General features: G+C 46.5%; 1 protein-coding gene across 1 annotated transcript in view; it reads right to left on the minus strand.

The window, feature by feature from the left end:
* DGCR2 (DiGeorge syndrome critical region gene 2) overlaps nt 1-15,159 on the minus strand; it is an 84,501-nt gene that overhangs the window by 8,185 nt on the left and 61,157 nt on the right. The window contains exons 7-9 of the mRNA XM_054996082.1: nt 13,252-13,455; nt 1,479-1,631; nt 425-661 (exon numbers count right to left, since the gene is read on the minus strand). Of these exons, the coding sequence (XP_054852057.1) occupies nt 425-661; nt 1,479-1,631; nt 13,252-13,455 (594 nt within the window). The remainder of the gene's footprint in view (nt 1-424; nt 662-1,478; nt 1,632-13,251; nt 13,456-15,159) is intronic.

Below are 15,159 nucleotides of genomic sequence, written 5' to 3' on the forward strand. Positions count from 1 at the left end.
GTGCTGAGAACTGAACCTGGGACCTTCCGCATGCAAAGCAGAGGCGCTACTACTGAGCCTCAGCCCCTTCCCAGACCACACCCCAAGTCACATCGTTCTGTTCTCCGGACTGCACTGGATCTACCAGAAGCACAGGGATCATTAGGTCAAGGTTAGTCAAGTAGACCTGGCCTCCCTGAATTTATTTCATCCTTCATGTGGCGCATAAGAGTAGCCTATCTATCCCCACATCCTGCTCCCTATAACAGCTCGCCAGATGCTTCCAGAAGTCTGCAAGCAGGAAACTTGCAAAGAAATAAATAAAAGAACTAAGAGCCCAATAAAGAACTAACTGTAGCAGAGCGGGATGTGCAGAGCACAATGCCAGCAAAACGACAAAAATACAGCACTTTTATTAGGCCACGGTGACACACTGGTGGAGTACCTGGGGGAGAACAAAGGATGCCATCCGGGTTGATGGAAGCCTCGTAAGGGGGAGGAGGGTCATCTGGATGCTGAATATCCGGGTATTTGTAAGCCGTGTAGGGCGGAGGAGGATCGTGGAAATGGAACGCCCCGCCTTCCCCATCGTCAGAAAGATGCAGCGGAGTGAGGCCAGTTCCGAAACCATCCGGGCCATAATCAAAACCAGGCATCCTGCGGCCTAAGTTGAAATGGTGCACTGGGGATTGGGGTGAAGAGGAAAGAATCAAAATCAAAACATCTTGTTACAGCATAGTCTCCTTTGCCATTCATTCTGCACCTAAAAAGGGTGCTCACAAAACTCCTTTTCAAAAGCTCAGTTCAGCAATGACAACACGACTTAGAAGTTCCACCCCAAAATCTACATGGGCTTCTGAAGGACTCTACTTGCTACCTTAAAATGCTTTCCTGATCGCCTTCCTTCACTCCCTTCCTTAACCACCCCTATTCTGTGTTTCTCTCCAAGATCATAAATCCGTATTTAGGCTGCACTGTTTCAGACAGCACGCAAGCATTCATGCCACTGAGTGGTCTTCCATGCCAAAACCAAATCCTCTAAGTATACAGAAATCTAGCAGATGAAGGAAGCCTCCTCTGCTAGTTTTCTACATAAAAAGCCTGTTGTTGTTTTTTCGATGTGTAACCTGTAGTGGTGCAGACTGGTCTACCACTTCAGAATTTAGCTTAAGTTGTTTTGGTCTATGACAGAGAAGTGGGCCTGAGAAACAGAGTGCAAACAACTCAACAACATCTGAAGACAAAAATTAATTGTTGAGGGACAGCTGCATTAGCTTGCTGCAGCACACATAGTCCTGTGGCACCATAAAGACCAGCTGATCCTTACTGTGGCGTAAGGCTTTTTGGACTAGAGCCACTTCAAAGGCATGCCTAAGATGCCTCCAATAAAGCAGGCTGTGCTCCACAACGGCTCATGCCGCAAGGCTCCTGCTAATTCTTGACGTAAAGCAAGTAGTCGACGCCTGGGACAGCTCGGCTCCCAGAGTGCTGCAACTTACGGTTTGCCCCAATCAAGGACTCGATGCGCTCCCGACGCCTCTGTCGCAGCCGATGGACCATGAACAGCAGCAGGGATAGTATCAGGAAGGAGGAGATGCAGCTCACGATGAGACGCATGCCACTCGCCATGGAGTCAAAGAGGCTGTTGCCATCTGTGACAGGAAACCAAAAAACAGGTTCAGTGATGCTGAACAGAACCATTTCAGGTTCTCTCTTGCAAAATATAGGGTGAAAAAAAAACTGCAAAAAATTACAAGGTGGGGGTGGGGGGGGAGAAGGTCCCTGTGGCACAACATTTATGCAGATTTCAGTGAGGAAAAATAACAAATGGGTTTTAGCTGAAAGACCTTCACCTAAAGAGAACATTTTGAGGAATAGCGAAGGACTGTTTATGAAACATATGCTCAATCATGCGCTACTAGAGATGTTTATAGTCACCGTTTTGCTAACTCTGTATTACACCCATGGACATTCCACTCAAAAAAGACCAGCAGGCAGTTAATTCACTCCATCTCCTCAAATCAAAAAGATCAAGTACAGTCCAATGGTAGCAATTCCTCACTCCCAATTTGAGAAGCTGGTTTCCAAGTACTCTTGGAAACATCAACCAACGTCAATGCGTGAAAAAGAAGAGATCATAGATGGCCTGCCCTATTAAAACATCTTTGTGACGATGACAGCTGGAAGCAAAACCCTTGGTATTTTCTCAAGCTCGGAATAAAAAGAGGACTCCAAAACGGTGAATCATATTCACAGCCATTGCTCTCGCTTCCATACAAGCCTCATTTTCCATAGATGGTTATATTAAAAGGAAGCTCACGCTATCTGAAGTGGAAGAGACGTGTCTGCGCACACCCTACAAAAGCGTATGTACTTAGAACCAGGGTGAGAACAGAGATGCACTCAATACCAAGTGTTTGGAAGAGAATGCAAGATGTACCATAAAAAAAGCATAAAAATCACATACTTAAAACCAATTTAGTCTCGTAGGATTCAGTCCTATTGAAGTCAAGGGCTAACCATCTAGCCTGCATATTCTGCATATTCCACTAAGAAAGAGGCAGCGGTGGGTAGAGGAGACACAACCAGAATCTGTAAGACTCTGCACATTAAATGAATAAACCCATCCAAGCTCATTAACGTGATCACTCAACAAATTCTTTTAATTGTAGAACTATCTCTACAGAAAAAATCTTCCTGTTCCATCTCAACAGGCATTTAACAACGCACACTCCGCCCAAGGAAAGCACCTGCCAAAACCAACATGCCGTTAGTGTGTCACAAGCCACTTGTTCTGTTGCAGTAAAGCCCACAACTGCAGCTTCTCACCCAGACTTTGCCTGCTTTGTGTCATTCCAAATCTTGCACTTTTACTCCAACAGGAGTCTTTTTTTAAGCAGTTAAAAAAACCACTCTCAAGAGGAGATCAGAGGTATGGCTTCACGGCACACAATACAGCAGGCCTTTCCGTAGCTGAACAAGTCTGGATCTGGTCAGCACTTTGACAGGAGATTCCTCCCTGTATACTGCCTTGACTTCATAACAGAGTAAGAAAGGGGGCATCACCACAATAAAATCGTGTATCTAATTCTGGAGCAGCCCAACCGCGCAGATGCTTATATCTGAGGATCAGGGCCACTTCAGAACACAACAGGCGCCACTTACCTACCCAACCTTAAAAGCGTACCTGCACAGGAGCAGCCCCACAGGCCCACACGGTAACCGCATGCCCTTGGCAGCTTGGCTGAAAGACATCAAGGTGGGGCTGGGGGAAGCTCCCAGATGCCACTGGAAGGGCAGGGGCCACTCTTCCCCCTCCCTGCCGTTCCAGGACAAACAGAGAAGGGCAAAAAAGGGCAACAGTACTGGATTGTGGAGCCCCAGCCCCTGGCAGCACTGGTGTGTGGTGAGACCTCAACAGTCCAGACTGCAAGGTAAGGAGCATGGGAGGAGAGAAGCCGTTTTTGAGAGATGTAAGGAAACAAGAAGTGTATTGGACAGTGTATGGAAGTTGCCAGTTAAGGCCGGGATTCTAGTAAGAATGGCAGAACTTTGGTTCAGTGTGTAAGTATTTTCAGGCCTTGGTCTAATGTTAGAAGTGCTGGCTAAGCTAATTAAACACCTGCAAGCCAGCTCCCAGTTCCCAAGTGAGTCACCCTCAAAGACCTGTCTCAGGGAAGCCCTCTCTGTCCTCCCTGAATGTGCTCACAGCTGCAACAACAGTTAACTGCTTTACCCTGATTGGCTCTCGAGTTGCTTGGTGATGCACCGAGTTCTAGAGAAGATGGCTTCTCAGTAAACCAAAAAACCACTTCACTGTTCCCTCACCTTAGCATGCCTCCATGCTGGACCAACTAAGCATGAAGAAGGCACATATTCTACCAGACGGGTAAGATGAACATCCAACCAATGCCAACCAGAGATGCTTACGTTAGCAAGCTTTTAAGTTTTAGATAGGCAGACTTTTAGTTAGCAACAATAAGTTTATTTGTTTTGTGTCTGTTTCCTGTATGAATGCTTTATGCTTTGCAACATTCCTATAACTCAATAAACTTGATTTATATTTCAAGCCGAGTCTGGAATTACTGACTGGGACGTGGGTACATCCCAGGGAGAACCCAGGAAGGACTGGAGAGCCAAGGCCTCGGAGAAAGCAAAATTCTCAATCCCTCAACAGTTAAAGGGTAGTGTCTCTCACCTGCCTGGCTGTTGGTATGGCTGTTTTCAGCACCCAAAGCAGAAGATTTGGGGCCCCTATCCCTATAGACAGGGAGGGGGGCAAAGGGTAGAAAAGGGTCAAGGTATTTGGCAGGGGAAGGTTAAATGGTGAGGAAGAGTTGGGATCTTTGGCAGGAAGGGGGTTAAGGGCAAGGATGTTAGGGAGGGAGGGAGGCGGAAGAGTACCGCTCATGGCTGCCTGGGAGTGGCAAGCCACAGGGAAGGTTAGGTACATGGGGGAACACTACCAGGGAAGAGTGGCTGTGACAACTGTTGGAGACAACTGACTCCACAATCCTCAACATTTTGCTGCAAGTCCCTCCTTAAAAAATATAAATAAGATCAACTACAAGAAAAATGCTTTGCATCTCTTGACTGCAGCATGACTTGTCACTTTCAAGAGAAAAGCCAGTAGCATTTGCCTCTGGCTCACTCTCTAAGTAGAGGACTTAATCCACAGTGAAGCGCAAGAAGCCGTTTCTCCCTCTGTACGGCGCTAGAAGGCTACCCCAAACCCACAGCGTACATCGGAAGAGCTGCCAGGGAAGAAAACAGCAATAGCACCCATCTGTTCCGTACTAGATCTTCCTCCTCCTCTGCCAATTTTCTCAAACTCAACGCAGCAAAGTGGAGCTGCTGCGTTTCCCTTCCCAGCCTCCCCCAACATCAATTTCTCCGACCACTGATAAGAATGTTGATTGCTCTCCTCCTTGAGCTCAGCATACTGGACGATAGTCTGTGAGGGAAAGGGTGGATAAGAGGGCCAAGGAAGGGCTTGTGTCCCTGTGTTCCTTTCTCTTCTATCAAAGCTGCATATTTGCTCATGCAAAACTATAGCTGCTGCACATGCATCTGTGCACTTGTGAGTGATATTCCCAGTGGAGACTGCCGAAGGCAACTTTTCGCTTGTTCTGCCCTACAGAGAACTACCACAACCTTCTACTTGTAGCCATGGATGACAGTCCAGGAAGGTATTTGGGCCTGGCGGTTTTCAGCCTCTAACATGAAGGAGGGAGTGTGTTTGTGACCAAAGCCTCTGATGACCACCAGTGGTCCTCTCTAGTCTTCCTCACTGAGATTATTAACTCCCCTGTTTAAATCCTCTGGAAGAACGTAAATGAGCTGGGGGCAGGGAGGTTGCACTATTGGCATAACGCTCAGGGGAGGACCCAAATAGCCCTCCCATTCAGGATAACTAAGCATGGACACAGTCCTTTGCATGCATGTGTGTCGACAAGACACAACTAACCTATGGCCACCCTAGCAAGGCACTTCCAAGGCAAATGAGATGCAGAAGTGGCTTCCCGTTGCCTTCCTCTGCAGCCTTCCTTGACCGTTGCTCATCCAAGTACTGACCCTGCTTAGCTTCTGAGATCTGACAAGATCAGGCTATTCCATGCTGCCTTCCCTCCCACACAGTCCCTTCAGAGGTCTAGTAAGGCAGAAAATTAAGCTCTTGGTGACTTGAGGCTTCACTTTTAACATGGGTGGTGTGGCTGCTAGCAAAAAACACTTCCACGGGGGTGATGCTATAACATCTGCAAAAGGCTCCCTATACTGGAACTGGAGCTCATGCAAGAGAAAATTGGCCCCCCATCCCAGTCCAGCACTGCCCCAAAACTGTGGGGCTGGGATGGAGATTTTCCACACGGAAGCAACTCACATGCAAGCATCTTGCAAACGTGACAATTCCCACAGCTCAGAGAAACAGCTTCGGGGGGCAAGCATCGTTTCCCTGCTGTACAGGAAACTGTCCTCAAAGTGATGGGCTACATATAGTTGCAAGAAGAAAGCGTGCAGCATCCGAATGAAAGTATAGTAGAATTATATGCCAGTTTGCTGGAGGCGAGTTACTCAGTGAGGAAGTAAGCGTGTCTCAGCTTGAACCTGCATCAAAGGAAGCTTTAATTCTGCCTAGTGTGATTCCCTGAAATAAGAAATCACATAATAAAACCACCTTACAATAACTGTATCACTGAAGAAGAAATCTGTTCTCGTAAACTTGTAGCCAGTTGACGCTGTTCATCTTTCCCTCAGTACAAATAGAATTAGGTAGGTAATTAATCTGATTTTGTATCTTGATGGATCCACACATTTTAAAAAATCAAGAGGTATAGGCCTTTAAAAAAACAGGACACAAATTCTACTCTGAAAGAATTAAGTACATGCTCTCTTGAGGATATGAGTTGTTGCTGGCTGCACCGTTTCTGTTGCTGCCCCACTGTTATTGATCAGCCTCCCAAAAGGACTGAGGTAGGCACTGACCTTTGGGTCCTTCTGTCAGGGCAGCAAGGGAGCCATTTCTAAAATGCTTAAGGGATAGCTTGAGCAAGTCCTAACTTACTTCTTTTAATGATGTATTTTAATAGACAAATGCTGTATTATTTTATTTACTGTTTATCACCCATCTTGGATCCTATGGATATACTTTAAATATAAGCAACAGGAATTTAAAGGTCCTGAGTAGGGGTGTGCAAGCCAAAAATTTTCGGCTATAGCCGAAAGTAGAAAGCCGAAAGAAGATTCTCTATCGTTAAAGCCGAAAGCCGAAACAAGAATCTCTTTCGGCTTTCGGCTTTCGGGATTCTTTCGGCATTATTTCGGCATTCTTTCGGCTTTTTTCTATGGGAAAATGCCTCCGTCTTCCAGGACGCCTGGAGGAGGCATTTTCCCACCGAATAAGCCCAAAATTGGTGGGGACCTTCCTCTAACCCTTCTCTAACAACCACCCAAGTTTCAGACAGATTGGACTTTGGGGGGCCATGTTATGGCCCCCCAAAGCAGGTCCCCCCATCCTCCCATAAGAAAGCGAAGGAGCAGCATATTGTTAGCATGCTGCTGCTGATCTTTCTTCATTATTTCCTATGGGGAAAAAATGAAGAGGCAGGCTTCCTTTGCCAGGGGTGGCATTTTGCATGCAAAATGCCCCCCAGCCCTCAGGGGCCCTTCTCCCACCCCTCCTCCCACCCCCCACCAACGCTCAGCCTGCTCCCACTTGGGGGGGCCATTTCATGGCCTCCCCAAGTAGGTGCTCTAATCTCTACCACTGACAGCTGGGGGAGGCTTGTGTTGCCAGGGGTGGCATTTTGCATGCAAAATGCCCCCCAACCCTCTGGGGCCCTTCTCCCACCCCTCCTCCCACCCCCCACCAAGGCTCAGCCTGCTCCCACTTGGGGGGGGGGCATTTCATGGCCTCCCCAAGTAGGTGCTCTGCTCTCATCTCTACCACTGACAGCTGGGGGAGGCTTGTGTTGCCAGGGGTGGCATTTTGCATGCAAAATGCCCCCCAGCCCTCTGGGGCCCTTCTCCCAAAAACGGTGAAGTGGGTTGTATTATTTTTTGTAGTACATTGCTATCATGCCCTGTTGTGCCCTCCTACTGTGTAACCTAAAGCTGTTCAAGAAATAAAGTGTTTTTGCCAGGAATTGTGTTTTTGTGATTCTCTGATGTTAAGTGAGGTGTGTTATTTTTGTGTAAGATAGTGCTGCCATGCCCTTTGGTGTTCCCCCCTGCTGTGTAACCTAAAGCTGTTCAAGAAATAAAGTGTTTTTAACAGGAATTGTGCTTTGTGATTCTCTGATGTTAAGTGAGTTGTGTTATTTTTGTGTAAGATAGTGCTGCCATGCCCTTTGGTGTTCCCCCCTGCTGTGTAACCTAAAGCTGTTCAAGAAATAAAGTGTTTTTGACAGGAATCATGCTTTGTGATTCTCTGATGTTAAGTGAGTTTTGTTTTAATTTTTCTGTGTGGGGGACTGCTGGTGTAATGTGTCATAATGCTTTGCCTACTTGTACTTTGGAAGGGAGAATATAATTTTTTTAAAACTTTATTTTGTGTTGTTCTTGTTTTATTCTTTGTTGTGCAGTTGGTTCCCATCATAGGGAACAATGGGGCTGGCTGGCCAGCCATCTCTGTAGGTGGTGGGGGAATTTGAGGGAGGGTGTCTGTGGTTCAGGTGCTCTTTCACAGGGACCAGCTGGCACTCAGAAGTGTGCCCACCATTGTGGCACCCCTGGGCTGTGCAGAATTGCCCAGGGAAAGAGAGTTTAGAAGTTCCCAGCATAGGGAACAAAGGGAGAGGGCTGGCCTTTGCCAGCCTGTTCCTGGGGTTATGGGTGTGGGGCAGGTGGGGGTGGATTTGGGTCTGTGAGGGGCTAATGTGGGGATTTGGGTCTGTGTGTGGCAGCTGGGGGGAATTGGGTTTGTGTGGGGCTGTAAGGGGTGGACTTTAGGGGCTGAGAGGACCTACTTGGGGAGGCCATGAAATGGCCCCCTCAAGTGGGAGCAGTCTGAGCCTTGGTGGGGGGTGGGAGGAAGGGTGGGAGAAGGGCCCCAGAGGGCTGGGGGGCATTTTGCATGCAAAATGCCACCCCTGGCAACACAAGCCTCCCCCAGCTGTCAGTGGTAGAGATTAGAGCACCTACTTGGGGAGGCCATGAAATGGCCCCCCCAAGTGGGAGCAGGCTGAGCCTTGGTGGGGGGTGGGAGGAGGGGTGGGAGAAGGGCCCCTGAGGGCTGGGGGGCATTTTGCATGCAAAATGCCACCCCTGGCAAAGGAAGCCTGCCTCTTCATTTTTTCCCCATAGGAAATAATGAAGAAAGATCAGCAGCAGCATGCTAACAATATGCTGCTCCTTCGCTTTCTTATGGGAGGATGGGGGGACCTGCTTTGGGGGGCCATAACATGGCCCCCCAAAGTCCAATCTGTTTGAAACTTGGGTGGTTGTTAGAGAAGGGTTAGAGGAAGGTCCCCACCAATTTTGGGCTTATTCGGTGGGAAAATGCCTCCTCCAGGCGTCCTGGAAGACGGAGGCATTTTCCCATAGAAAAGCCGAAAGAAAGCCGAAAGAATCCCGAAACGTTTCGGCTTTTTTCTTTCGGCTACCCGAAACGTTTCGGCATTCCCCGAAACGTTTCGGCATTCCCCGAAAGAAGCCGAAACACTTTTGTTTCGGCATTCTTTCGGCATTCTGAATGCCGAAACGCACATCCCTAGTCCTGAGCCACAGTTTTAGAAGCCCCCCCACCACCACCACCACCACCATTTCTAGCTGTCTGCAGTACTGTGCTACCAGCCAGCACCAGGTGCTTCCTATTGGCAATGGGATAGGGGGGGCACCCTGAACACTTCCAAACTAGGTACAGAAAGCACCTGGATTTCGAATCAGGGCAACACTGGCTGAAGTTTCTGGCCACCATCAAGAGCCTGGAGAACAAATATTTCATGCCCCAAGTATAAACACACAGGGAGCATCTTAAAAAGGATAAGAACTGATTGTCATGGCACCTTAAAAGCTAAGGCATTTATTCACTGTATTGCATTCAGGGCGCCAGGATCATCATCAGATGCAAATGGGCTCAGGCTCTCAAAACACTTGTGCCAAGAGTGCCTGATGCTCTGGCGACGACAGATTAACCTGGCTACCCCACTAGAATTTTAAGAGTAGGTTCTCGCAACATCGGCAAGACCGCAATAGATATTTCACAAATCCGCATGTTCGCTGATCGCTTTTTTAAAAGCCTCTCTCATCTTACTGACACACCAGAAAGCATGGGATTTTGTAGGTTATACTTTGTATTTGAAAGATGTTAAGAGCATTCCAGATTCGGGGTGGGTGGGGGGTGGGATGTCTCCATTTTAATACTACCAAGGACAAATATTATTCATCTTTGGTGAGAAGGAGGAAATTTTCAGGAAATTGGATCTTTATAAAGCAGCAAGCATGGCTACAAATTTTATACAGAAAAGAGCAACAGCCCCACCTGCTGGCTATTTGAGGTTATTTGCCAGTTGATTTAGACACAAAAATGCCTTTCAACATGATTGGCCTGACAGAGACAAATCTTTTGCCGTAAAGCGAATTATTCCCAGACCGTTGGAGATGCTCTTTGGGGAACGCGATACATGCAGGGAGGGTGAAGTTCCATGGAATGAATTCCCCACCCCGGCCACCGCTGAGGTGAGGGGGTCTCTACTGTCTTTTGCTGATCATAGCATCTGTTGTATTTTTCTGGTGGGTCTGAATACTGTTTGTAAGTTGTGCTTTTCATAAGCTTTCCTATCTGATTAGTGATTCCTTTGATATATGGCAAAAACACTTTTACTCTGCAGGAGTATACCGCATACCCTGCAGCTGTGGACAAGTTTATATCGGGACCACACGGCGTAGCATCCAGACAAGAATAAAAGAACATGAAAGACCCTGCAGACTTGGCCATCCGGAAAGATCAGCAGTGGCTGAACATAGCCTAACTCAAAAAGGACACAGTATCCTATTCCAGCACACTAAAATACTGGGCAACACTTCCAACTACTTCTTCAGATTGCACAGGGAAGCCATTGAAATTCATAAGCATAAGCACAATTTCAACAGGAAAGAAGAGACTTTAAGAATGAATAGAGCATGGTTTCCAGTCCTGAAAAACACCAGGCTAACAAAATACTCTACATCCTACAATAGCCCTGCAGAGAAGATTAGCATATCAAGCACCAATCCATATGCAAAAGAACCTCCTCAGGATACAGTGAAGCCTCCCTCCAATAGCATTCCACACCCTGGGAAACTCTTACAGGATTACTCAGCCCAAACCCACCTTCCTGAGTAGATATAAATTACCTGCCAACATCTTCTCCACACTGTGACACTGAGAGATCTCTGTCTTTTGGTGCTACACCTCTGAAGATGCCAGTCACAGCTGCTGGCGAAACGTCAGGAACTACAATGCCAAGACCACGGCTATACAGCCCGGAAAATCCACAACAACCATCGTTCTCCGGCCATGAAAGCCTTCGACAATAATACTGACCTTGACGAACCAATGGTCTGACTTTGTACAAGACAGCATCATGTGTTCAAGTGTGTGTAAGCCTTCCAGTACAGCACTGGCAACACAACACCTGCTACATTGCGGCAAATCAGTGCCAGTAGGCAGAGCTGGACAGGGAGACCTGGGTTTGAACACCCACTCAGCCATGAAGTTCATGTTCTCTGCTTGACTACTTCACAGGACTGTTGTGAGGACAGCCTAGGGAAGGGTGAATATGTACTACACCCTGAGCTCTGCAGAAAGGAGGCAGGGTAAAAACAGGTAGACAGAAAACCCTGGAAGTTTCAGTGGCTCGCTTTTAAAAGGCCTTTCAGTTTTTCGGAACTCTAAAATGAAATTCTGCATGATCTCGCAGATCTGGCTCTGAGCCTCTTGCAATTGGGAGGGAAGGTCCCTTCCAACAAAAGGAAGTGCCTCCACTTGTGGAAAGAGTCTGCAAGGTCCATCTCACAGTCTGCCAGAAATATATTCATGTTTTCTGCTTGATTCCCACCTTTCTTGCATTCTGGACCTTAGAGCTCCTTACCCTTCAGTTGGATTGTGCTCTCAAAGGGTCCACTGCTGTCTGTTTGACAGCCGTAAATGGCTACAATTTGCCACAAGCAGTGACATGCTGTGTCATATCGATATCAATTGGCCTCTGAATCGTTTCTCCTTCTAGTTCTCCTTCTCATGCAGCAAAGCAAGTTTAATCAAACAGATCAGACAGAAGGCCACAGATTCAGTTTTAAAAGGTTACAGGTTCACTTCAAAATGCTAATTTGCATTGAAGTTGGGTTGATTGAATTTTAAACCAGGTTAAAGAAAGGCTCAATTAGAAGTACATCTATTCAGAGGGTGTCATTGATTTTTACCCACTTTGGCATCCCCTGAGTAATTCTGCACTGTTTGAATGAACAGGATGTGCAGTGTCAATGCACGGGGTACACGTGTATACAAACCCATCACACGAAGAACCTTTTAAACATTATGCCATATGCGTGGTACACTGCGGATACAGACAAAAGCTTTCCAGTAGTCTCTAGGAGGGAGCTGTAATGTTTAAGATCAGCCTTCATCAGCAACATCTAAATGATCGTGGAATGGTCAAGAAGGAAGCATGCATGACACTAAAGGTAACAGGGAGTGAGCAAAAAACTGTCAGAGGAACATTTTAACTAGCAAGATGCACCACTACTAGTTTGACTTGCACTGAGTAATCCACCTTGAGTCTCAGTGAGAAAGGCAGACTATAAATAAAATAAATGGGTAAAACCACAAGCAGCTTAGACTTTGAAATTCAACAACAGCATGAATTGGGATGCAATCTTAGTTCCCGGATCAGTATTTGTAATATGGAGATTACATAAGAGACCACAGAGGACCTATTCCATTGCCTGGGAAGATTATCAAGAGCAACGTTCAGTAACTGTGCAGTCTGACGTGTTATTTAAGAAGCTTTTAAATTTGGTTTGAAACTTTAAATACAGAAAAGACAAACCCTGGTTCAGAGTCACTAGGAGCCATATTTGAAAGATAACAGGAGATTTTGCAATCACACTGTGGATTTCAATTAGAGAGCTGCTGTAGCATACTGGTTAAGAGGTTGGGCTGTGAATCATGACTCTGCTGGTTCAAATCCCCCTACTGGCACGAGCTCAATAGATGGCCTTGGGTAAGCCACTCCTCTCAGTCCCAGCTCCCCAACTACATTGGGGAGACAATAACACCAAATTTGTTCACCACTCTGAGAGGTACACTAATCTCTTTAGAAGAGTGGTATATAAGTGCAGTTATGTCGTCATCATCAGGCAAAGCCAAATTCCCTCTCCTCATACTAGTCATTCATAGCCCATAACCAAGAAATGCCTTTCTCAAATTTCTCTTTCCATGGGAGGGAATACAGTAGGGTGGGCGGGGCTTGTGGCTGGATACTAAGTGTGCCTGGGGAGGGGGATGAGTGCTATGGGAAGGAACTGAAAAGCCAATTAATTTTTTGCTCATCAAGAGCCATCTGAACTTCACAGTAGGGCTGGAATTAATATTGCGGCTACAAAAATAGGCAAAGGACACTTTTTGTTTGTCACTTCAGGAAAAGATTTCCCAGCAATAGCTTTCTTTCTAGTCAAGCAAGTTACTTTTTCCCTCATAGCTTTGTAATAAGAATTTCATAATAGAAGTTTATTTTTTTAAAAACTACAAACTAATTTATGTTCAAGAGGAAGCTGATAAATTGGTTCAGCTCTTACCTGGATCCAAGCATGTAAATTTGCAGCACTCTTTGGGGTCTCTGCGATACTGCTGACAGCCCTGGGGCCCTTCACACAGGGCCGCCACACACATCTCCGGCTCTCCTTTGTGACACGTGCAGCTTAAACAGGGATCTTCTCCTTTGGGGGTGAAATAGTAGCCTTCGTCCACAATGTTGTCTTTGATATCCACACAGGTTTGGCCTGAAATAAATGGAGGAAGCCCCATAGTCGTGCCAGTTCCTGTTTCGGGGTGTTTGCGACACAAGAGAGAAATTCTAAAGAACAGGGCAGTGACCCAAAAACTCCAACTCTTGGGACCCCCTTGTACAAGGGAAACGCTCCCCGAGACCGGAGGCACTGGCCATGCTGAGCAAGACAGGATCTGGGCGATGGCAGCTTTACTGCTCCAGTTTCCAGACAGTCCTTCCACTGGTCAATACATATGCAGCTGCTGCACAACTGTTGGGGGCAGCATCGGGATCTTTTGACACAGATGCACCAGCTGTTGGAACAAAGAGCGATTCTGCACACGTTGGATAATGCGCTTCCAATCCTCTTTATAGATCATTTGGAACGGATTTTTGTGTGTGCGGAACAAAAAATCCACCTCAAACGATTGATAAAGTGCATTATCCAACATGTGCGGAATCAGCCAAAATCACTCTTCTTGGCACTTATACCGTTCCAAGGGCAATAAAATTCTTCCCCCCCAAGCTACTGCACCTGCCACAAGTGTAAACATTGTGTATGAAGTGACTTTGCTGGTTATCACTGGCACGTGCCAGCGCCACTTAGATTAATGAGCTATGCTCAAGGGTTACAGATGAAAAGTTTTTCACTTCCACCAATTCTGCACAAGGTATGTTTTGCAAACGGTGGCCTAAAGGAGCAGAGAGCCTTCTGGAAACACCTTCTGCAAGGAGACCCAGTGGGCAGAGCGGTGGAAGTGCCAAACCGACACTGCAGAGGCCTGTTTCAGTTCCAACTCAGCCATGAATTTCACTGCATAACTTTAGACAAGCCACTCTCTGTCTGCCTTATCTACCTCAGAGGGTTATCATGAGGATAAACTCGTAAAGGAAAGAACTACATATGCTCCCCTGAATTCATTGGAAGGATGCTGGGGAGAAATGGAATAGGTTGGATCCTACAGCTCTGATAGAGAGGGACTCTGTGCATAGCAGAAGGGAGTCACAGGATCAACCCATTAAATTTAGTAGCCACTTCAGTTATTCATCGCTACACAATTAAAGCAGACAGTTGTGTTGTTTCAAAAGATAGATGGTACATTCCTGGTTCAAACCTTCCCACAGCATTGAATTCACTGAGAGGTCTTGGTCACTGAAACACAGGTGTAAAATAAAAAGGTCATCAAACTCTGGTATAATCCCAGTACTCAAGGACTGCTTTCTCGGTCGGATACAAACAGACTCACTTGCTGGGTCATCTGAAAAGGCTCTGTTCTATTTCCCACTGCCATCAGAGGTTTGGCAGCCAGGCTCATGTGACAGGGCCTTCTTGGTGTTGGCACTGAGGCTTTGAAACTGTTCTCCCCCACTCCAGATGCACATCTGGCCTTTTCCCTTCAAGTTCTAGAAAGCTTGTCAAAACCACTCTCTATTTAGGCTAAGCTGATAACGGTAACACACTACTTCTGGTTCTCATTTTATCCTGTTTGTTGATACGAGGTCTTGGCTGGTTAGTGGATGACTCTATTGCTCTTGATATTTGAATAGACTGCTCATAAATTATTATTTCATTGACCATTATACACTGTTTTCAGTTGCATTAATGGATTTTACTAACCCTAACCCTTGATGCATTTTACTGAAATGCAGGACACAGTGCTTTTTAATAAACAAAAAGCTCAATGGTTGTTGTGGATTTTCCAGGCTGTATTGCTGT

This window comes from Eublepharis macularius, chromosome 13, assembly GCF_028583425.1.
Source record: "Eublepharis macularius isolate TG4126 chromosome 13, MPM_Emac_v1.0, whole genome shotgun sequence".
NCBI classification, from domain to species: Eukaryota; Metazoa; Chordata; class Lepidosauria; order Squamata; family Eublepharidae; genus Eublepharis; species Eublepharis macularius.